Source organism: Fundulus heteroclitus, chromosome 5, assembly GCF_011125445.2.
Source record: "Fundulus heteroclitus isolate FHET01 chromosome 5, MU-UCD_Fhet_4.1, whole genome shotgun sequence".
In the NCBI taxonomy this organism is placed as follows: domain Eukaryota; kingdom Metazoa; phylum Chordata; class Actinopteri; order Cyprinodontiformes; family Fundulidae; genus Fundulus; species Fundulus heteroclitus.
Genome location: NC_046365.1, coordinates 60,317 through 84,665, shown reverse-complemented (window position 1 = coordinate 84,665; position 24,349 = coordinate 60,317). Strand labels below are relative to the sequence as shown.

Here is a 24,349-nt window from a genome sequence, read left to right as displayed (position 1 = left end):
TTTGAGATGCTCTTCCAAAAGTTAAAATGGATCACCGACGAACCTCAGACCGCTTTGCAAGGACCTGCCCTACTCTCTTTCTGACTGGCTAATATTCTGACTCTGCCAGTTTTCATTGGTTGATTGCAACATCGGTTTAAAACCTTCAATAAAAAGTCTAAACAGAAACAAACTATTTTTTGCTCTCATTTAGCAATTGACAAAAATTCATTGCAGCAACGGAGAACTTTAACCCATAGCTTAGAGGTTGGCGTGTGCATGTCTGTTACTAAGTGGGTGTGAGCAGCAATGACCTGCTGTAACTTACGTGAAGCAGAAGAAAAGCGTGGTGGATCCAACAAGGAAGAATGTTGCTGCTGAAACTGGAACGTAGCGGGAAGGTCTCAGGGGTCTCCTAGGTGGGACCACAGCATGTGGGAGAGGCGATGAGGATGGACCCCTCCCTCCGCTCTTACCACTGCTACCTGGCATCACTTCCGGTGTGCTATGATTGTTGCTTTTCCTCACCAACTAGTATGTTAAGGAATGTGTCATTAAATTTCTGATGCCGGGGACAAAGGGATGAGCGGACACTAGCACCGCAACCGTCATGAAAAGCAGGGTGAATCCTTCTTTTATGTCACAGGTTGGTGTTAAGGAGAAGCTTATTAGTCCACCTGCTGTAGAAGCCTTGTTTCCAAAGTAGTCTGAAAATAACTGTTGGGAAGGCATAAGCCACTGTAGTTGAAAATGCTCCACATTAACAGAGTGGAATCTATGTATTTGCCCAAACTGTACTTGTTGACAAGAACAAGCCCATTAAAAACTATTCTTTTAACAGGTTGTTTTCCAAAACAGCACAAGCAAGTCAAAAGATTTGGTCTGCAAGTAACTGTTCACAGGCTTGGCAAAAACGCCTATAGTGCAATAAAATGCCTGTCATGTAGAGTAGTTTAAAAAGTATTTGGACCCTTCCATTCAAAGGCTCTAGTTATTTGGCGCTGTAACAATCCAAAAGAGCATCACCCCATTATTAACTGATGCAGCTTGGTCTTAAATGGGAATAGTATGAGGTATGTAGGCAGAAGTTGACCTATTCCAGTGAAAATTGAGGATAAGAAAGGGATGGTAAAAATTAGGGGAAAAAATCTAATCAGGCTAAAACCAAAAAGGAATGCTACAATGGGGCACAGTTATTCTTTCCCTGTAGCAGAATGGAAAGGCAGCACTATACATTAGCATCCAGTTTGTTTATAATACTGAAATGCTTAGAAAAAAATGCAGTCATCTGCAACACAGATGTCAGACAATGTAACAAAACTGTAGCAAATAAAAATATGTTGACCCCCTTTATTGTGTTGAAGGGGAAACCACTCTTCAGTCCAGGATGCGTATTAGAAAGAGCAGTCTGTATGCAGGCCAGTGGAGGAGTCTGGTTTTCCTGTGGCGGGGCATCCCTAAACCCCAGTGGTGGCTGACTGAAACCACCTTACCTGCCAGCTACATCCCCAAGGTGATTGAAAGGCAAATAGGAGGAAACAGAGTGATTTTTCTCCAAAACACTCAAGGCTAAATCCAGCAGACAATCCGTTAGTATCCATGCATGTGCAGTGGCTAAGCTGTTACACTCAGTGATGAACTAGAGAATCACCAGGGTATATCTCATTATTATTTCATTTAAGGCAGCATTGTACAACAACTGGTGTCACTGATTAAGGTCCTTGTTCCAGTGAGCTTGAATAGGCTTCAAGCAATGAAGCTTCTGAAGCTGTAAAAAAAAAAAAAAAAAAAAATTGAGATTCCTGACAGAAGCTTTATTTTGGTAGTCTCAAGTTTAGCGTTTCCTCATCAAATATAAAAACAGGACAAGGGTCCCCTTCTTCCGATCTTCAATCCCTTGTCTTCATGAATGAGATGATAATCAATTTCTCCATGCGGTTGGACCGCTGATGCTTCAGATTTCTATGGGCAGTCCTGTGCAACAGAACGAGAAAATCCAGCCTGAAGGCTTGTCAGGATGCTGCACCTACAGAAATAATGACAAAAAAACAATAGGGTAACATGAGGGTATGTGTTTGTTCAGTACACTGTAGCACAACTTTTATAGTTAAAGGTATTATTGTGCATTATTGCGAATTAGGGCTGCACGATTTTAGGAAAACGTTCAACAATATTTGTGAATGTTGTCATCACGATATTACCTGCAATAAAGATGCATGTTTGGGTAATGAAACAACTTAGTAGTTTCTTAATGACTTGACCATGCACGCTGAGGGGAGAGTGTTTACAACAGTGCTATTTTAAAAAGGCTTTGTAGGGGGAGCACCACTTAAAAACTACTAAGCATGGCTTTAAGGGAATTATTTTAGTGCAACAGTTTCAGAGACAAAAAAAAAAAAAAAAAAAGACTACTTTAAAAACTACATTTACATACACATCATATTTGCTGTCCTAAATTCACTCCTGCACTGATGCTGTATTACCCACGAAGAGAGTGTTTCCTAACCAGAAACCATGGGTGGACAGCACAGTGTTGTCTATGATGAAGGCCCAGGATGCATCATTCAGATCAGGAAACAAACTGGCCAACAGCAGGGCTCGAAGTGAACTGAAAAAGGTACCCAGAAGGGTACAAGCAACGCATCGAAGATCACTTCAGCAGAAACAACCCACACATGTGGAGAGGCATCAGGACCATCAGAGATTATAAGCACAGCGACAAGTAGCCTCATCAACGACCCAGCCCTCCCCCAAGACCTTAAACAGCTTATTTGCACACTTCAACTCTCCAAGAAGCAAGAGATGGTGCATCAGTCCCTTGTCTACCAGCTGCATCAACTACGGTTGTCACGATAGTAAAATTTCTAAGCTAATATCGATACCCAGGAAAATATACAATACTCATTACTATTTTCGATACCACGGGGATAAAAAAAAAATCATTAAAGAAATAAAAAGTTTTTTATTGTCATGAAAAAAATTCTCCTTTTTCAATCTCAACATGGAACATGATTTTTCAACAAAATCACAGATGCTAGTTAAATAAGTGTGCAAATAAATGCAAAATAAATGACTCAAATATAACACCATTTGAAAATATTTTAACGTTGTCTAAGGTTTTATTCTTTTAATGTGCAAATAATTCAAAAATATAAAACAATAGCAAACAACCCTTGTCTGAGGTAGTGCAAAAATAAACTACTTTTCTGGGGTTATGCAAACTGAAAGAATAAGATCAGCATCAACTACAACATTTTTGGTTGTCTGAGATAACAACACACAAATGAAACCACAATCAGAACAATATTTTAAGTATTAAGCTATACAGGTAGACAACAACCAATTAAAGCGAACATTGCACAATTGAAATGCTGTTTTGTCAAGCTACACTTAAAAAATGCTGGATTTGAAAAGTGCACATACTTAAGTGTTAAGGCACACAAGAGTTCAAAAAGTGCACCTTTCGAACACAACTCAAACACCAGCTCTGCATGTCCCAGGGCTGTTATAAACTGCAGGGTTACAGCTATGAAAGAGGATGCAGCTCTGCTGGTCCATAGGTCAGTTTTACATTTAAAATTGAGATTCCTTTAAAGCTGCTGCTGCTGCATGAGTGTTTAGTTTTTTTGTACAACTCAGGGATTTCAGTGTACATGAAGTGGTTTTGTGAACGAGGAACAATCCACGGATTTAGCTACATAAGAAATTGTTGGAACCCAGGTTTTTCCACCATGTAAACAGGATGCTTATGCTCACAGCCTTCTTCTGAGGACTATATTCTTTTTGCTTATCAAATAGAAGTGGTAGAGTTGACTGTGTGTGCTTCTTAATTGTTGCAACAGAAGGTCGAGTTTTCTCTGCTTCACTCTGGAACTGTAAGGGAAAACAAAATTTCTGAGTAATGTCAGTTAGTTAAAGGATGCTAGCTGTGGCTAATGGCGAATAACAAAACAACTAATATTAACAGCAAGTTGAGCCATTGGGTGAATTTGGCTCTAGTGTCCAGTGCTTTGAGTGGTCAGTATGACTGAAACAGCGCTGTACAAGTTCAGTCCATTTACATGTAGCATCCCAACACATATGTTAGGATGCTATTCATGGACTTTAGCTCAGCCTTTAACACCATGCTCCCAGGCATGCTGGCCATAAAGCTCCACAACCTGGGATTATCCACACTGCTCTGCTCCTGGATTGGAGCTGCACAGTGCAGGAGAAGATGGACTTTGCGTGGTGAAGACAGCAGAGGGGATTGTAGGATGCCGTCTACCAGATCTAAACACAGTTTATGTTGCAAGAGTCCAGAAAAAGGCCAGACGTATTGCCACAAATCTCACTCACCCAGGCAATGCACTATTTGACCCCCTTCCATCATGGAAATGATTCAGGAACATTTGATCAAAAACTAACAGACTTAAAAACAGCTTGTTTCCCAAAGCTGTAAGGCCTAATCGCCTGCTGCTGAAATCAACAAACCATCAGCCCAGTTCATAGTCTTCATTTGCCCTTCCTGGATATGCGACTAAAATTTGTTTCACACATAAGATAAGATAAGATAGTCTTTATTGATCTCACAATGGAGAAATTCACTAAGGTTTGTTTCGTTACGCTCCACCATCGTTTGATAATGCTACGAGTATTATTACCATATTTATATTGAATATTAATGTCGATTTAATGGAGGCTTGTTTAAATTTAGGATTAGCCGAGGTGGGCGCTCACCCACCGTGACACCACCGGGAGCGCTGTGAGAGTCATGTTTTTCGACTTCTCCAGTGCTTTCAACAACATCAGACCGGTGCTGCTGAGGGGGAAGCTGGAGGAAGCTGGGGTGGACAAACATCTAGCTGACTGGACAATCGACTACCTCACTGACCGCCCTCAGTACATGCGGCTGCACGGCTGTCAGTCAGAGGTGGCACTCTGCAGCATCGGGCGCCCCCCAGGGCAACGTTCTGTCTCCGTTTCTTTTCACCCTTTACACCTCGGACTTCACCTACAACACGGACAGCTGCCACCTTCAGAAGTTCTCTGATGACTCTGCCATTGTGGGCTGTGTGTCTGAGGGGAACGAGCTGGAGTACCGGTCGGTCATCATGAACTTTGTGGACTGGTGTGAGAAAAACCATCTGTGCTTAAACACCAGTAAGACCAAGGAGATGGTGATCGACCTCAGGAGAAGACCCCCACCTCACTCCCCCGTGAACATCCAGGGGTAGGCAATTGGGACTGTTGACAGTATCAAATACCCGGGTGTTCACGTCAACAATAAACTGGACTGGACTCACAACACCGTCGCTCTGTATAAGAAGGGCCAGAGCCGCCTCCACCTCCTGAGGAGGCTGAGGTTCTTTGGCGTAAGTAGACCTCTGCTAAAAACTTTTTATGACTCTGTGGTGGCCTCAGCACTCCTCTACGCTGTCGTCTGCTGGGCCCCTGGCAGTGCAGAGCGGGAAAGAACGAGGCTGAATAAGCTGGTGAGGAAGGCCACTTCTGTCCTGGGCTGCACTCTGGACTCAGTGGAGGAAGTGGCTGAGAGGAGGGTGTTGTCCAAGCTCACATCCATCATGGACAACACCTTCCACCCCCTGCACCAGACTGTAGAGGAGCTGAGCAGCTCCTTTAGTGCCAGACTCAGACATCCTGTCTGTAAGAAGGAGCATTACCGCAGGTCATTCATTCCTGCTGCTACCAGATTATATAACGCTGCAATATAATAGTAACCATAACCGTAATAAGTAACGTGCAATAACTAAACGTACAATAATGTGCAACTAATGTGAATTCAAGCTCTGATTATACGTATAACTGTATAACTGTTACAATTACTGTAATAAGTGTTTTGTAATAAGTGTTTTTGTCAACATAAAGGTCATTCATTCCTGCTGATACCTGATCATACTTTGCTGCTTTATACCTGTAACCATTATAGTAATTACTGCAACCATGCACCATAGATGCAACAATAACTGTAATAACTTATGTGCAATAAGCTACTTAAACAAGGTGCTATAACCCGTGCAATAAGCCTGTGCAATAATCATGTATAAAGTGTATGATAACATATGTGCGATAACCTATTTATACATAGAAGTGTATAGAATTGTATGTAGCTGTATAACTGTATCTAACTGATTCTATTTACCTACTTTGGCACCTTCTTCTGACTTTTGACTATTGAGCTGATGGGATAAGTGAATTTCTCCATTGTGAGATCAATAAAGCTTATCTTATCTTATTTCAGCAACTGATCGCTACAGCGACCCCTAGCCTCATGGAGGTATAATCGCATTTTTAAAATCAAGCATCCCAAAAGTTAATGATTTTACTGAGAAAATCATTCTTTAAAATGTTATTTTATCAAATAATGTTTTGTTTAACTCTGGATTTGCATTGTGAATGGGCTGAAACACATATCAAATCTTCTGAATTAGTTAAGCTTATTTGAGATCATTCTATGTTCTTTAAGATGAACTTTGGTTCTTTAACTCAGATCTGCAGTGGACCAGGATTCACTGAATCATTCTGATGATGATGATGACGACGATGACCAACCACTTTATGTTGTCTTATGTATTTTGTGTGTACATAGTTCCTTAGCTTCTTTTTATCTTAATTTTGCTTAGTAGTTTTAGTCAAGTTTCACTAGCCTCGTGGAGAAGATGTGTTGATTGAAATATAGCGTTAATTCAGATAAACAGCATTCTATAGTGATGTTCTCTTGATGTTCATTTTATTTCTGTTAATAAATTGTTGAACTTGAAGAGAAGTTGTCACTCCTCATTCTATATGTGTGCAGAGTTTTCTGTTAAAAGAACGCCAGTGCTCGAATCATCCCTTTCAACTATTGTCCTGATATCAGCTCTAGAGCTGATATTCACCGGACAATACTTAACAAACAGAGAGTTATTTATTAGTCATTAAATAACTTTAAAACAGTGTGTAATTACACAACAGATGTGTGTACATATTTTTTATGAAAGTATCAGGGGTATACAGTTAGGCCCAGAAATATTTGGACAGTGACAAGTTCTTATTTTAGCTGTTTATGAAAATATATTCAGGATACAATTATATAATCAATATGGGCTTAAAGTGCAGACTGTCAGCTGTAATTTGAGAGTATTCACATCAAAATTGGTGCAAGGGTTTAGGAATTACATCTCTTTAATGTGTAGCCATCTCTTTTTCAAAAGACCAAAAGTATTTGGACAACTGACTCAGAAGACTGTAAAATAAATAACAAGGCTGCATGGGCCCTTCCCTCGTTAACTTGTCAAAAATTAAGCAGTTAAGAGGTCTGGAGTTGATTCCAGGTGTGGTGTTTGCATTTGGAAGCTGTTGCTGTGAACACAACATGCAGTCAAAGGAGCTCTCAATGAAGGTGAAACAGACCTCCGCTGAAAAAAAAGAAAAGAAGAAGAAGTGTTAGGAGTGGCCAAATCGAGTTTGGTACATTCTGAGAAAAGAAAACTGCGCTGTGAGCTTGGAAACTCAAAAAGTCCCAGGACAGCAGTGGATGATCGCAGAACCCTTTTACAACATTCACTCAAGTGAAGAACGCTCTACAGGAAGTATTTGTATCAGTATCTAGGCCTACCATAAAAAGAAGATTTCATGAGTAAATACAAAGGATTCACCACAAGGTGCAAACCATTAATCAGCTTCAAAAAAGAGAAAGGCGGGGGGGGGGGGGGGGGGGGGGGGCGCTGGTGAGCAAGATATGGTGTAGGACGCATTTTTCAGAGCTCCTGCAAAATCCGACTTAATTACAAACGAAAAAGGGAAAATACAGCTTTAATCACGCTGGTATCTGTGGATATTCCGAAGAGGAAACCTTTGGACCATAAATAAGATAGAAAGTTCGGACGTAATTATCCGTAATGGCCGAAAAACTTCAAAAATTCAGACACGGAAGCGACGCTAATGCTACAAGGCCTGCTATAGGACCCCGAGGCAGCGAACAACAGAAGATGCCGACCCACCGATAACCACTGGTTCTGGTGAGCCAAATACCAATAGCGAAGAAATGAAAGCAGACATTTTACGGTCAATAAGAGGAGACATCGCTAAGGTGATAAGAGACGAACTCAAAGGTGCATTGGCGGATGATTTCCAAGCTATAAAATCCGAACTGCAAGTGGTCCGTTCTGAAATTGCTAACAACGCAAAGGCCATACAAGCGGAAGTGGATACCATAAAGACGGAGGTTCTGGACTTAAAGAGTGGTTTATCAACGTGGTCAGATGAAGTCTCTTCATTACAGTCTACTGTTACAAGCTTACAGAGGGAAATGACAACGCTCAAGGACAAATGTGAGGACTTAGAGGGGAGAATGAGGAGATCCAACATCCGCATCGCAGGCATCGAAGAACGCCCGGGTTCTAGCTCCCCACAGGCGGTGGCAAAACTCATCAAGGACGTGCTACAGATGGACCGAGATCTAAAGGTAGACTGCTCACATCGTAAACCCATTGGGAGAGGACCTAGAGAGCGGGAGCTACCAAGAGTCATCATCGCCAAGTTACACCGCGACGGAGACGCGGCGGAGATCCTGAGGAGAGCTCGCACGGTGCCCATTGTAAGAGAGCTCCACTCTCTTACAATGGGCACCGTGTTTCCTTCCCCCCCCCGACTACACGACAAGCGTGGCCAAAGCTAGAGCTACTTTCACGGAGGTGCGAAAGGCGCTGCGTGGGATTAAGGAGGTCCGCTACGGCCTCCTCTACCCAGCCCGATTTCGGATTACATATCATACAGGGTTCCCACACCTTGGTGAACATCAAATTCAAGGACCTTTCAATGACTTTCCAGGACCAATTTCCTCAAATTCAAGGACCACACGTGGCGGCATTTACCTACTGTGACCGCTGAATAGGTTATCATATTTTAATACAATGCAAATTCAATAAAAGACTAAACGGCATAGAAGTTGTTGGGTCAGAAGCAATACAAGAAAGTGGACTTAATTTATAGCCTACATTGATATTGATCATATTCATAGCCTACATTTATATCCACAGTACATGGCTATGCCATACTACATTACATATAAGATGTACATTAGCCTACCGTTTCATGGAATTTTATGGAAAAAAGTGCAGATGTTCAGAATTATATCAATTTGTTTCACTTACTTTCATCTTTGATTAAGCTAGTTTTTGACTTTGACTCTGAAAAGTCGCTAAATATAGCGACAAAGTCGCTGAGTTGGCAACACTGCGTGAATGTAACCTATTATACGCACGTAGGCCTAAACCGTAGCCTACCAACTAACGAAGAAGAGCGAACGTACTTTTGCTAGTTAAAAGTCTGTGGAATCAACATAATTTTAAAAGATCGTGTGGTAGTAAAATAATGACACGAGTCGTCATCCGTGTGAACTTTCAACCCCACAAAAAAAATTCAAGGACTTTCAAGGACAAGGTGTTTTTTTGGCTGTTTTCAAGAACTTTCAAGGGCCTTGAATTTATTTTTTCAGATTCACAAACTTTCAAGGATTTCAAGGACCCGTGGGAACCCTGATCATAATGTAGAAAAGGAATTCCTCGACCCCAAACTGGCCATGGATTACATCCGGAACAATATTACTCTGACAGAGACAACCGAATAAAAGGTACCGCGTACCTGCAGTGACAACGTTATCAGAAAAATTTGAATGCTATGGCTATCGTTTATATAGCTTCCCTCATAAGGTTTATATTGATAATTTCATAGTTTTTAAGGTAATGAGCAATCTAGATGTTTAATCTAGATCCCCATTTCCAGTAAATCTTGCAGGAGCTGGCATAGTCTATGTGGAATTTGTGCAGCTATTTTATCTCCCCCATTTGGCTCATTCCCCAACCAAACTACATATCTAAGCACACCTCCTGCACACATATTCAATCTTGTTGTGCACTTTAGCGGCTTCTATTAGCGGCCTGGGACAATGTCCCAAGTATTTCTTTGTTTTTCCTGTTCTGGTCCCTCTGTTCCCCGGGGACCTTGCGCAATTTCTTTTTGCAAATTTCTTTTGTTTTTATTGTTGTTATTGTTTAGCTTCATTACACGCTCATTCTAACCTGGCGAATCCAGGGAGGGTGGTCACAGTTGTCGAACATATATTTTATTCCTCCCTGTTTGATACTGCAGTCAAGTTGTACACATTCCTTAAATCTCACATAAACAAGGTGATATTATACATAAAGGTCTGGTTGCCACTTCAGATACACTCCGATAAAAGTTGATGTATAAACCAAGTATAGTTAATAGGTGATCCACTTAAAATCGTATCCTATAATGTAAAAGGATTACATAATCCAGCCAAGAGAAGGAAAATATTGACTCAACTAAAACAACTTAATTGTCATATTGCCTTTTTACAAGAAACCCACCTATCTGATACAGAGGATGAGAAATTAAAAAAATTCTGGGCAGATAAAGTTTACTACTCATCCCACCTATATATTAATTAATGGGACAATTGATGGCATAAAAATACCGCTACTTAATGTATATGCACCTAATCCGGACGCGCCTGATTTCATAAAATCACTGTTTAAGATAATATTACAACACAGTTCTGTTAATAGGTGGAGACTTCAACTGCATTTTATCATAAATATTAGATTACCCACCCCAAAATCTCCCCTCTCTAAAATGAGCAGGATGCTCAAACACCAGGTTACAGAGACGGGTATTGCTGACGTCTGGAGAAGTAATTTCCCCAGAACTAAAGACTTTACCTTCTATTCAAATACACATGCATCCTACTCCAGGATCGATTATTTCTTTACGCCAAAGTCAGAACTACATAGAATTACAGATATTGAAATACTACCTATTACTATTTCTGATCATGCTCCTATTTTACTAACTTGGAATATAGGACATAGATTAACATCCAAACAATGGAGACTTAACACATCCCTCCTTAACGACAAAGTATTCACGGCATTTATTACAGAGGAACTTAGGATATACCTAGAAACCAATAATACTCCGGACACAACTCCTCTAATATTGTGGGACTGTGCCAAAGCATTCCTTCGAGGCCGCATAATATCCTTCACGACTGCGAGGGAAAAAAAACAGAAAAATGCTAAACAAAAAGACCTAGAGAAAAAAATTAAAGCTCTAGAACTTAAACATAAAACATACACCTCAATTAAAATCCTGAAGGAGTTAAATGCAACCCGCAGACAACTAAATAGCCTATTGTCGGATAAAGTAGAGGGTAATCTGAGGTTTACTAATCAAAAATACTATGAATATGGCCAAAAGGCTAGTAGATTACTGGCGTATAGACTGAGGAAACAACAGTCCTCCAACATGGTTCACAAAATAAAATCTCAAAATTCTATGATGATAAAACCTGACGAAATTGCAGAAATTTTCGCAAATTTTTACAAATCATTATATACAAACACTGATACATGTAACAAGGACCATGAGCTCATAGATTTTTTTAAAGATATAAAGTTGAACCACCTAACAGATGAGGCGGTGCGTACATTAGATCAACCGATTGAGGAATGGGAAATTAAGCAGACGATTAAATCACTAAAGAATAACAAAAGCCCAGGCCCAGATGGATTTACAAACGACTTCTATAAAACCTTCCTAGATCCTTTGACCCCTCTACTATTAAAGGCATACCATCACGCTTTAAACTCTAAAACTATGGCACCCTCTTGGACGGAAGCCACTATTGTAGTGATCCACAAAGAGGGTAAAGACCCTACAGACTGCCAATTCTATAGACCCATATCACTGCTGAATACAGACTCTCGCATACTCACCTCAATTCTAGCAAACGGACTTAATAAATTTATTACCCAAATCATACACCTCGATCAGACCGGTTTTATTACAGGTCGACATTATGCTAATAATTTGAGGCGCCTATTAAATTTATAAAGCGCCCAAAAAGAAAGAAAGATTGAGTCAGCAATCATTTCCTTAGATGCTCAGAAGGCATTTGACAGAGTATCCTGGCAATATTTAATTCATACGTTGAAACGTTTCAGATTTGGCCCATATTTCATTGACTGGGTGCAAACTCTCTACTCATCCCCAAAAGCAGCAGTCAAAGGTAATGGCTTCAGATCGGCTAGATTCTCATTAGAAAGAGGCTGTAGACAGGGGTGTCCACTCTCACCCCTCCTATTCGCCATCAGCATTGAGCCGTTAGCCCAAATCATTAGAGATGATATTAATATCAAAGGAATAGAAATCAGTAACGAAATACACAAAATTTCACTATATGCTGATGATGTGCTAGTGTATTTGTCGGACCCTAAATCAACAATTCCCCATCTGAAAAAGCTTATCTCCCAATATGGATTTTACTCGGGTTACAAAATCAACATTGATAAAACGGAAGCTATGGATGTAAACGACACGATCCCTGATTCCATAAAGATACAGAGTGGTTTTAAGTGGCCTAAGAACGGGATAAAATACTTAGGTATTCAAATACCTCCATGTTTGAATGACCTCTATGAAGCAAATTATGGCAGACTCCTACGAATCATTAATAAGGACTTAGAGCACTGGGATACACTTCCTATCTCACAGTTAGGCCGAGTTGAAAGTGTTCGTATGAATGTCCTACCAAGATTTCTATACCTATTCCAGATGCTACCTGTAGAGATCCCCAAATCTACCTTCGACACTGTAGATAAGATGCTAACGAGATTTATTTGGCAAAAAAAGCGACGTAGAATCAGATTGAAAACCTTGCAATTACCCAAATCAAAAGGCGGTCTCAAACTTCCAAACCTTATATTCTACTATTGGGCGGCACAACTCAGATTCCTTATTATCATGGATACAGGATACTGCAGATACTCGTTGGCTGGAAATAGAGAAGAGCAAGAGCTCAAGACCTATACAAACATTACCCTTCTTAGATGTCCCCGCAAAGGACATGTCAATTTGGACCAAAAACACCCTCAAAGTTCAAAGTATGGAACAAAATATTGATCCCTCAATAACCCGTCCTAAGAAAGTAAACGACTCTGTGGTCATTTGCAGATGCCTCACGAAAATATTTGCTTTGTGTTATTAGATTGCCGAGTGTCTCCCGACACGGGGGACGCAGATTCTGGCAGGGATAATTCGTTTGGCACAACAGGTGTCATGGAGACACAAACTGAGAACCTGCACGGTGAATCCAGGGAGCTGATTAACGATAGGTGGAATGTTTAGGCTTATATTTTTCATTGGGAGAACACTGCAAATGGCTTGGCTACGCCTAGCTCACATAATGCTAGAATGTGTTAGCTACCACAGAGCCCAACCAAAAGAAAACCTTACCTTTCCAGTAATACACCTTTCTTTCAGGCTTCTGCATTGCAACTAGCGTCTCAGTTTGACGCTGTGCTTCTCGATTGAAGTATGTTGAAATGAAGCTCCAGGGACATCATCTATTTAAATTATTGGTGTTGCAAAACGTTGCCATTTCTCTGTTTGTAATTTTGCATGTCACCGTCTGGGGAACTGGAGTTGATTTCTGAGGGGGTGGAGCTAATCGGACTCATTTGAGAAATACCCTATTAGCCCTTCTCTCTGAGCTAGGCCCCCACCTTTTCTCTCTCGCCTGAGCTCGTTTTGATTGGTCAACATGGCGACCAAATGGCCTATCACGTGTGGGTCATGCCATTATGTGAGAACATAGGGGTGCAGCTAGTGCAACTTTGTCCTGTGAAATTAACTTTGAGGAACAGGGGAAAACAAAGCATCTGACTGCAGTTTAAAGATGTTGGGGACAACACAGCAGAGCTCCTCCACTGCAGAATGAAAATAACTTTAAGAGCAGGCTCCAATACAAACCTGCAGAGATATATCAAAGCTGTCAATTTAAAGGAGTTTGCTTCAGTGGGTGTCTTTGTGGTTGTTAATTTGCACAACAAGAAAAGTTTGACCAAAGTATTACATCATTCTGTAAATCAACGTAGGTTTTTTTCTTGAATTTGTAAACTTAAACACTTAAGAAACTTTGTGCATTTTTAGTTTGTGACCATGTTCACTCCAGAGGCAGCTGGCACTGCATCTATGTTACGTCAACCAGAAAGGGCTGAGCTTTTAACATTTATGATTCAAGAACATTTTTTGTTTAAGATTTATCATTATTTAAAAAGAAAAAGTTGATTTTTTCATGTATTACAATTACTCATAAAATAAAGCTTAAGTAATGTGAAAATTTTGCAGAACTTGTCAATTTCTTTTTACGGGTTACTCAATTAACTGGCAGAATAATTGATAGAATAATCAATTACTAAAATAATTGTTTATGACAGCCCTACTAAGGACTATATGCTTCTAAGGACTGTATACGTTCTTAAGCTCCTCGGGGAGTGTTGTTGTTGGCCATTACAATCAAAAGACAGATGTTAGAAAACAGATGGAAATAAGCTTTGCACCTGTAATCCACCTGGCTATACGTTCAAAAGTCATGTCTTCTCACGGGAAGACGAACTTAATGGGATCTGAGTTGGAAATGCAAATAAAAGAAGCATGTAAAAACAGACTCAGCGACTCATCATTTTATATGTGCAAAATCAGACACTTGATGGCTAGCACGGATCCAAACACTCTTATTGTAAATGGACGAAGAAGCAAGACAAGGAAAGAGCAAACCTGTAGCACTTCATACCTCACTCATGTATTTATGCGTTACTACTATGAATTCAGATGCACTTAGGCGCTTGGTAAAATGCTCTGAGACTGTAGTTTAACAAACACATTTCCTTTTTAGTATCCATTTGTAAAAATATTAATTACTTTGACGACCCTACAAGATGACAGATTGCTCATTACCAAAGCCACCTTTAGTGGGGCCATGTTGATTCTGTAACTTCACTGACAACAGAAACTATTTATTTGAATAGTTTTACATTCCACTCCGTAATGTGATAGCAATAAAAAAGGGCCGTATTCTATCTTCAATCTGAAAGATTTTAAATATAAACATCTTTCAAACGTCACAACCCAATGCAGTGCCAGTGAATATGCTACTGCTGTATAAATAAAACATGGCTGTTTTAAAACCCCAATGGTCCTCAAACTTAATGTGTGGCTCTGTTGCAGATGAAAGTTTAAGTCTGAACGGTGCCAGACTTAATATCCAGTTTAGATCTACACATATTTACATCGGTGAAGATTCTCAGTCATCCAGGTCATGATCAATCCAAAGAAGCTGAAAATGTTTTGCTTCCATTACAGGAAGATTTCTCAATTCAAAATGTCTGGAGTAGTGTGGAGTTCCAAGCTTTATAGACCTGCAGACGAGGACTCATCTGAGCTTCAATGAGTCCTCGCCTGCAGGTTTTGAACTCATGTGTTAGTCCAGGGTCATCGCTAGGAAGTGCTTGGTGTCTGTTTTTACTCATTGGAGCTCTAATGAGTCCTCGTCTGCAGGTCTATAAAGCGTGGAACTCCACACTACGCCAGACATTTTGAATTGAGAAAGCTTCCAGGATGGGAAGTGAAACGTCTTCAGCTTCAGTTGTTTTATTTTATTAGCCTTTTTTTGGATTACGCATGTTTACAACATGGGTTTAACCAAAAATGGTTAGAATAAATCTTAATCTAGTCATCTACTTCCACTTCCAGCATATTTGACACTGCACTATCCCCACACCATCACCACCCTGCCTGCCAGCATTGATTTACAACGCTGTTAATTCTCCGACACTATGGTGGCTTCTTTACATGCCGAGAAGCCATCAACATGACTCCACGTTCACACTGGGCGTGTGTGGCCGCTGCAGTCAGGCAGCATGCAGGGCAAAAGCTTCAACTTGCATCAGGGACACCACCAGGCACTCCCTAGCGATGACAATGGACCAACATATGAGTTCAGTTCTGCAGGAGAGGTGTTTGCTGCCTTCTCCAGTGTTAGATGGAGGCTGATCGATAGCTGAAAAGATAGCAGTTTGGTTCAATTCAGAAAAACAACTCCTTCATAGATTCATAAGATCCTCGGTACAAAGCTCTCAAGAACCTGGCGGCTTCATTTGGTGACGGGACCTGCATAGACGATCAGCAATACTATTGACGCCCACAGAGCTTGCCTTAACTAGCAAGCGGGGATATTTTAGAATACACGCGGACCCTATAGTGGGCCGTGGACGTTACTCTGGGATGAGAAGAAAACTGATCTAATGAATCAGGGCTTTTTGTCTAAAACGATGTTGCTCTAATCATTAAGGAGTCGATCTTGGACATATAAAGGCAGGGTGGAGATACTCCTGATTGCATGCATACATACCAGAAACGAAAGAATATGGACATGTGTCGACGTTGCTTGGAATCAAACCTAAAAACCCGACAACATACAGTTACATGTTTTGGACTACAAACACACACAGAGAAAAGTGAAAGTGCACTCTACGCTGCCGCTAGCTACCCCGGTGTTAGCCCTGGTTAGCTACCGGCTAATCACTCGCCTCACCTGAGATGGCTACAGCGGCCAGGAATACGAACCCGGTTGAGGGCGTGCCGGTCTGGGTCCTGGTTGGATAATCCAGTGAGCACCATTCAGAACAGCTCGTCCTGGTCGATATCAAGACGCCAAGCAAAACTAATTGAGCATTAGTGGGTTTGCAAACCATCGATGACACTGACGTTTGTTACAGAAGGCAGCTAGCATGAACGGGGTTAGCAGACGCAAGCAACTCCCTGCATTCATAGCGATGTTTCCGAGATGAACGCTGAACCACTGTGACAGCGAGGTAAATATAATCCATACAAGATAATATCCTCTTCTCGTCTCTCCAGGGTGTTGGTGGCCTCAGACTCCCAGAGGCCGAAAGCTTTCTCAGGCACAAAAACTCAAACGCCAGGGTCCAACAGCAAAATTGCCGTAATACGAATAACGTCGATTGGGATCAACGACTGTCAATCAAGCTTTCAGCCTATACTATTGCTTCTGAGACCAAACCCTGCCTCCAGAACAGGAAACGTCACGAGTGCTCCAAATTGTGATAAGATTGATTGAAAATGCAGTGCGGCACAAATATCGGGCTCCATGCTATGGGGTTCCATTTGTATCAAAAATATGTAGATGTAATATGTAAAGAGATGTTGTGTTGTTGTTGCATGTGTGTTGCCACTTAGTCTGTTTATAAATTTCGTTCTTATTAATTATGCTTTTTTTTTTAACTACGTGCACAGTGTTTCTGTGCCTCAACACTCTTACTGTTCCTCTCCCCTCTCTTCCCTCAAACCCAGGTGCTTTTATCAGTGGTCATCATTCAAAACCTGAATCATTATGTATAATGTCCTTCCACTCGTACCAAAATGTCCCAATTAAAATCAATAGGAGAGTTAGTAGTTGTGTTTCATGCTCTGCATTCTCTCTCATGACACTTTGCCAACTAGGAGAGTGAAGGCCAAGGCATGCCTTCTACTTGGTGCTCTTTACATGTGGGAAACTGCTTTTTGCGCAGAAACACGCAGCTGTGGAATGTAATTTGCAGCGTTAGGTGTAAATTTACGCTTTTCAAAACATTCCCGTAAACTTCGCCACATATGTTACGCGGCCAGTGTATTTCCTGCATTAGACCCTGTTTGAACAAACAGGGATTAAACACAAATAACCCGAGAAACAGTTCAGATCTCAGTCTCAATGGAAACGCTACTGTAAAATGTATATCTCCCAAAGGAAAACAGCAGAAAGAATATTTTCCAGTAGTGGAAATATAACATTGTATTGCTGGATGCACTCACAGTTGTACTGATCTGTAAAATACTGAACCATGAATAAAAATATACCGTATTTTCCCGACTATAAGCCGCTACTTTTTCCCCACGCTTCGAACCATGCGGTTTATAATGTGGTGCGGCTTTTCTGTGGATTTTTCATAACCCGCCAGGGGGCGCTTTAGCAGAAAGTTAAAAAAAAAAACGAGACGGTAGGAAAGTCAAAGTTGGAAATCAAAGAAGAAGATAGCGCTAATTTTTATTTAGCACTTGTAAGCAGCAGACACGACGGAGAATTTTATTCAAAACCATACCCACTCATCATGGAAACCACACGAAGAAGTTCTTATGATGCCGCTTTTAAGTTGAAGGCCATCGATCTGGCAGTACAGGAAGGGAATAGAGCTGCCGCACGTAAACTTGACGTGAACGAATCCATGGTTCGGCGCTGGAGACGGCAGCGGGAAGAACTCATCCAATGTAAAAAAACTAGAAAGGCTTTCAGAGGACATAAAAGCAGGTGGCCTGAACTTGAAAATGTTCTTGAGGACTGGGTTAACACTCAGAGAGCAGGTGGCCGAGGTGTATCCACCGTGCAAATCCGGCTGAAAGCCAAATCAGTCGCCCGCGAAATGAATATTGAGGATTTCAACGGAGGACCGTCTTGGTGTTTCAGATTCATGAGGAGAAAGAACCTGTCCATCAGGGCGCGAACAACTCTCTGTCAGCAACTCCCCCCAGACTACCAGGAAAAAGTAGCAAATTTCCGACAATTTGTTAAAACAAAAATTGCGGAGAACACCATAGGACCAGACGACATTATAAATATGGATGAAGTTCCATTAACATTTGATCTGCCGCTGACCAGGACCGTGAACAAGACAGGTGCATCATCCATTTTGGTGAAAACCACCGGACATGAGAGAACACATTTCACCTGCGTCCTGGGCTGCACTGGCTCTGGACAGAAGCTTCCCCCGATGGTGATTTTTAAGCGCAAAACTATGCCGAAACACCAACTCCCGAAGGACATAGTGGTTAAAGTCAACCAGAAAGGATGGATGGTTGAAAGTCTGATGAAGGACTGGTTAACGGAGCGCTACGGAAAGCGCCCAGGAGGATTTTTTCACCGTAAAAAGGCGCTTCTTGTTTTGGACAGTATGAGGGCCCACATCACCGACTCAGTGAAAGCTGTCATCAAGAGAACCAACTCAAGTCCTGCTGTGATTCCTGGAGGCACAACAAAGTTTTTGCAACCTCTGGACATCAGTGTGAATCGGGCGTTTAAAGCAGCACTCCGGTGTGAATGGGAGGCTTGGATGACGAGCGGCGAAAAATCCTTCACAAAAACTGGCCGCATGCGAAGAGCATCATTTTCTGATGTCTGTCAGTGGATCCTAACAGCGTGGGGCAGCGTGAAGGAATCTACCATTACCAACGGGTTCCGAAAGGCCGGACTGCTGCGTGAAGAGAGCACCGCAGCTTCAGAGCCAGCTTCCCCCCGGGATGACAGCGACACGGAGAGCAACTCTGATATTCACACAGAGAAGGTATGTGACGAAGCTCTTCTGATGCTGTTCAAGTCCGACACTGAAGAAGAAGACTTCAGTGGTTTCAGTGCGCAGGAGGACGATGAATAAATAAATCAATAACTTTTCTGTTTTGTTTGATCAGCACTTTTACTTTTGTGCTACAGTCTGTTCAGTTGTGTTTTGTTAAACGAGGTACCGGTAACCATTTCAGTTGTTATCAGCGGCCTTTACCCCGGTGCGGCTTTTATATGTACTTTTCTAGTTTTTTTTTTAAAACTTAGTGGGTGCGGCTTATATAGAGGTGAGCTCTATAGTCGGGAAAATACGGTATGCCACATGTTGCTCTTAATTACATAGCTTACTTCTATGGAGGCTGAGACCTTACAGTTTAACTGTTCCTAAAGACCCAGTCTGTCACAACCACTGATCTCTATTATACACTGGATTGCTGATTTTGCCGAAAAACTGAAGTCACTGGCCGCCATCTTGCTACTCTCTACTCTAACAGAATCCCACAGGATTTGGTTGCAACAACAAGCAGTTTTCTGGCTGTGTGAAAACTTTTCACAGGAATTCTACAGTCAGTGGATGTACTAACACTATCAAGTACTAGGAAATTATGTGCTGAAATTATTCATATTAAATATATATATATATATATATATATATATATATATATATATATATATGTTTTGTATATTGTTATTTATATATTTAGAAATGTTATATATATAAATAAATAACATGCAAAATATTTCAGCACATGATTTTCTCAGTACTTGATAGTTTTAGTACATAACATAAAAGTATATGGCATTTGACATTTTAAAAGTTTTAAGCCCCCACTGAACATGAGAAAATCCTCGTTATTCAATGCTGTAGCGCACATATTCCCTAGTTACTGGGGGAAAATAGAGAGTACCAATATGGCGGCTGGTGGCTTCAAAGTGACTTGTTCTAACAGCGGGCTATTAGCAATCCAGTGTATAATAAAGATCAGTGGTCACAACATGATGGACACACATCTGTTGTGCTATTGCACCCTGTTTAAAATTGTTTAATGTTTAATAAATAACTCTCAGTCTGTTTGGTATTGTCTGGTAAATATCAGTCCAAGAGCTGATATTAGGACAATAGTTGAAAGGAATGATTCAAGCATTGGCATTCTTTTAACAGCAAACTCAGCACATATATGGAATAAATGAGTGACAATTTCTCTTTAAGTTCAAGAATTTATTAATAGAAATAAAATGAACATCCAGAGAACATCGCTATATAATGCTGTTTATCTGAATTAACACTATATTTCAACCAACAAATCCTCTCTTCTAGGCTTGTGAAACTTAAGTAAAACTACAAAGCAAAATTAAGATAAAAAGAAGCTATGGAACTATGTACACTCAAAAGAAACAAAAGACAAAATAAAATGGTTGATCGTCATCATCAGAATCATTCAGTGAATCCTGGTTCAAGGCAGATCTAAGTTAAAGAACCAAAGTTCATCTTAAAGAACACAAAATAAGGTTAAATTAGCTTAACTAATTCAGAACAGTTGGTTTCAACCCATTCACAATGCAAATCCTGAGTTAAACAAACATTATTTGTTAAAATAACATTTTACAGCATGATTTACTCAGTAAAAATCAGTAAACTCTAGAATGCTTGATTTTATTAATGCTCTGGGCTCTCAACTGTCACGCATTGCCCGTGTGATACACGCATTTCACTGACTTCACATGCTTACACGCAACACATGGCATTTCACACGCAAACACGGCATTTCTCACGCATAAAAATCACAAAGCCCATCTGGGCTGCGTACGACAAAACTCCGGCATCTGCTGAGCTGTTTTGGCTTTTTTCACAACTTGTGGCCATCAGTAATTCCTGCTGCAGTTCGTGTTAACAGAGCACCAGGAAGAGCGATCAGATTTATGAATAATTTTAGTCTTAACCAGCGGTGAAAGTGAGCCGGTAAGGTCCTGTACCAAGTACGCAGGGGGGGTGGGGGGGCGAGAGCTGCTGCCAGATGAATCCTACATTCAGAACCAGTCATGGCTGCACGCTGGATCATAAAACAGTTCTGCTAACCAGATGAAGTTTAAAACGCCACTTAGTCTGTTTATAAGCTTCATTTTTATTAATTCTGCATTTTTTAACTACATGCACCGTATTTCTGTGCCTCAGCGCTTGCTCGCCGTTCATCATTCAAAACGTGAATCACTGCATTTATTGTCCTCACACCCGTAGCAAAGTGTGCCAGTTAAAGTCAATAGGAGAGTTAGTAGCTGTGTTTCATGCTCTTTCGTTTTTAACAACATAGAATCAGTGGCGCTTCGGTGGGCTGCTGCCTTGCGCTTTAATTCAGGTGCGCACTTTTAAGGGTCATTTTAAAGAACTTGTAACATCAGGGCTTCATCTCAGACCTGTCAGTCCTCCTCTCCCCTCTATAGGAGTCCTTTACAGTATTTATGCATTTTCCCCACTGTTTATCCCTCGCACGCAGCGCACCGGGGGGGTAAAATCCGCCCACCTCACCGCCCAGCGCGCATTGACGAGAGCAATAGAGATTTGTCTGGTCAGCGCAGTGACTGAGATAAGAAACCTGTCGCTGGCTAAGGTGATAATGGTTATAAACTGTAACAGTCTAGAAGTGCATGGAGCTGAAAAGAGGGACACATCAGCAGCTGGATCGTGCGTAAAGATGCAGCGCGAACCTCTGTGAGCTTCGTGTTGCTGCTGAGGGGAACATGTTGACCATAAAGGCTTGATGAAACTCAGCCTGATTCACCAATCAGGTTATAGATCTACAGTGATAAAAAATCCCATAGATGAATGTTTAACAGTGTAATAATTCAGTCAATAACTTAAAACTATTTTATTCAGTATTATTTGAACTATTGTGTGTTTCTTATGTTTTTATCCACTAACTGAACAATAAAGTAATAATACGTCTCTCTTTTTAACAAAAGTAATACATGTCTACTTCGTCTGGTGGGATAAAAATGAGATGAAGTTGACTCCACTGACTCTTCCAAGGTCCAGTTAGCCCCGCCCCCAAAATTAGCATAATCTCACTCTTAACTTTTGATAAAAGTTGAGAAGTCTGCGATTATACCTCTGGGGAGCTGGGGTTGGTTGCTAAAATCAGTTAATCTTAAAGTTATACAAAAACACTTTTAAATCGACATTAATGTTCCATATTAATGCGGTAATGAGGCTCGTAGCATTATCGAACGATGGAACAAAATGAAACAAACCTTATGTTTGAATCGAACCGTAGTTGTGTATCTGGGGAACAACGAATATTATCCGGAAGCTAATAGCATTAGGCTAGCGGACATTCTGTCCTAATTTTAAAAAGCTTCGGCTTTATTTTGGTTGTAATGAACGGAAAACACAAACATTAATATCCCATCAATGTATAAAAGCCTTGTGGAGATAACGTTTGTTATAACAGTAAAAACACACAAATTATATCAGCATGCCGTGGTTTTGAAGAAGGTAGCGGGAGCTATGTCTGTTAGCTCCACGTTTTAAAAACACAGTGAAAATGCATTAAGTAAACAATTCTAAATAAACCATTTAACTTTACCTGTTTATGTCTCTGCCAAACCTGTTGGTTCCTCTGTGTCAGTTCGGTTCACTTTGGGCATCCAGTTGGAAGCAGTTGAAGTACTCCAAGGGAAAGTTGGTTATTTCCACAGCAGCATGCGCCCCGGGTCGTAGTCAGGTCTCCGGCATGTGAAACTCTGCAGTCTCGAGTCAGCTCTTTCCTGCACAGCTTAGACAGACCACCACTGATTCGATTATGATATCCGTTTCACTGAAAGCACACTTTACTTAGCTTGGTCAGCCCTGCAGATGCTTGTGAATCTTTGAGTCCCATGCAGCCCGCATGGGTGAGTTGTCTCCCCAGCCCACCCTTGCCTGTGGACTCTCTACTCGAGAGTCCACAAGCAAGAAGGAGGAAGGTGTTTTCCTCCAATACCGTTCCAATGAAACAGCGGGGATGAGAATGATTGTCTGTGAGAAGCTTGGCTTTATAGCAACGACACCCTTCTGAGGGGGGCAGTTCCTGTTGCCTGTAAAAGTCCTGTTTCATTTGTTTACACAGATTTTTCCTCGTGGCTTGATGGCACAACACATCAAACACAGTCTTGAACTCAGACTCCTGCCAGAGCTAAATAACGTGAAAGCTTTAAGCCTTTTTCTTATTTAATGGTTAAAATCTTTGGAAAGTACCTCAGCTAAAAAAGGCAACTCATTTGTGTGCCCAAACCGCACTGTGCAATATGTTTGCCATGTGTTTCTCAATATCTGTTTGTGTATGTGATAAGGGCAGCAAGGGGGTGGGTAGGTTAAATTTCAGCTCCATTTATAGACCTGGAAAGGGTCAATGTAAGTGTTAATGTGCCAGTGTATACAGCTGCCACTCACAAGGAAGGATATCTGTGCTTACATGCAAGAGAGAAATCTAAGTCTTTTTTTCAGTTGGATCATAAACGGTGACGCAAGGCAGTGTTGGTGGAGAAACACAGAGAAAGTAAGTAATTTTAAGGTTTGTGCTTTTCACTCTAATTCAACCACAGGTAGAGGTATAAACGTACTGTCAGATGGATGAGGTAATGCTCATTGAATGAGCCCAGGCTTAGGAGATCAGTGAACAGAGCTAAGGCAAATCAGTATGGTATGACCCCTTTACTTGCTTTCTTCATTGTGTTGATGTAAGGCAGGGGTCACCAACCTGGTGCCCCCAAGGACCACATGTGGTGCCCTTAAGCCTGTTAAAAAAATAGCACAACCCTCTAGTAAGCTGCATCTAAAATGTTATTTTATTACTCTTCCTTTTTAATCGTACTTGTATTTACATAGATTTAAAAATGATAAAGGCATTAAAACAGGCTTTTATTACATAGAATTCAGGTGAGCTCTGACTGTTGTAATTCAAAGGTCAGTACAGGTAGCCCTTCATATCACACAATACCAATGATGTAGCTCTCAATTTCTAAAAAGGTTGGTGATCCCTGATCTAAGGCAATGTCCTCCTTGAACTATGTCCTTATATGGTCTGAGTTCATGCATACTCAGAAATCACAACCTATAATACAAGCAACCAACAAAATAAAAAACAATTACTGTTTATCTCC

At 41.0% G+C, this 24,349-nt stretch overlaps 2 protein-coding genes across 10 annotated transcripts in view; one reads left to right on the top strand and one right to left on the bottom strand.

Annotated features, from left to right (window-relative positions):
- Positions 1-23,228, bottom strand: part of zdhhc5a (zinc finger DHHC-type palmitoyltransferase 5a) — a 65,115-nt gene extending 41,887 nt beyond the window's left edge. For 2 of the 9 annotated variants that reach the window (XM_036136687.1, XM_021313115.2), the window contains exons 1-2: positions 16,418-16,818; positions 308-2,005 (exon numbers count right to left, since the gene is read on the bottom strand). In XM_036136687.1, the coding sequence (XP_035992580.1) occupies positions 308-471 (164 nt within the window). In that variant the 5' untranslated portion in view covers positions 472-2,005; positions 16,418-16,818. Of the gene's footprint in view, positions 1-307; positions 2,006-16,234; positions 16,283-16,417; positions 16,821-22,794 lie in introns of those variants that run through there. The other 7 variants (XM_036136688.1, XM_036136689.1, XM_021313111.2 and 4 more) reach the window with 7 other exon arrangements.
- Positions 23,229-23,588: 360 nt separating this feature from the next.
- Positions 23,589-24,349, top strand: part of LOC105921097 (large neutral amino acids transporter small subunit 3) — a gene marked incomplete at its 3' end in the record, with an annotated part of 38,343 nt that continues 37,582 nt past the window's right edge. The window contains exon 1 of the mRNA XM_036136597.1: positions 23,589-23,745. The remainder of the gene's footprint in view (positions 23,746-24,349) is intronic.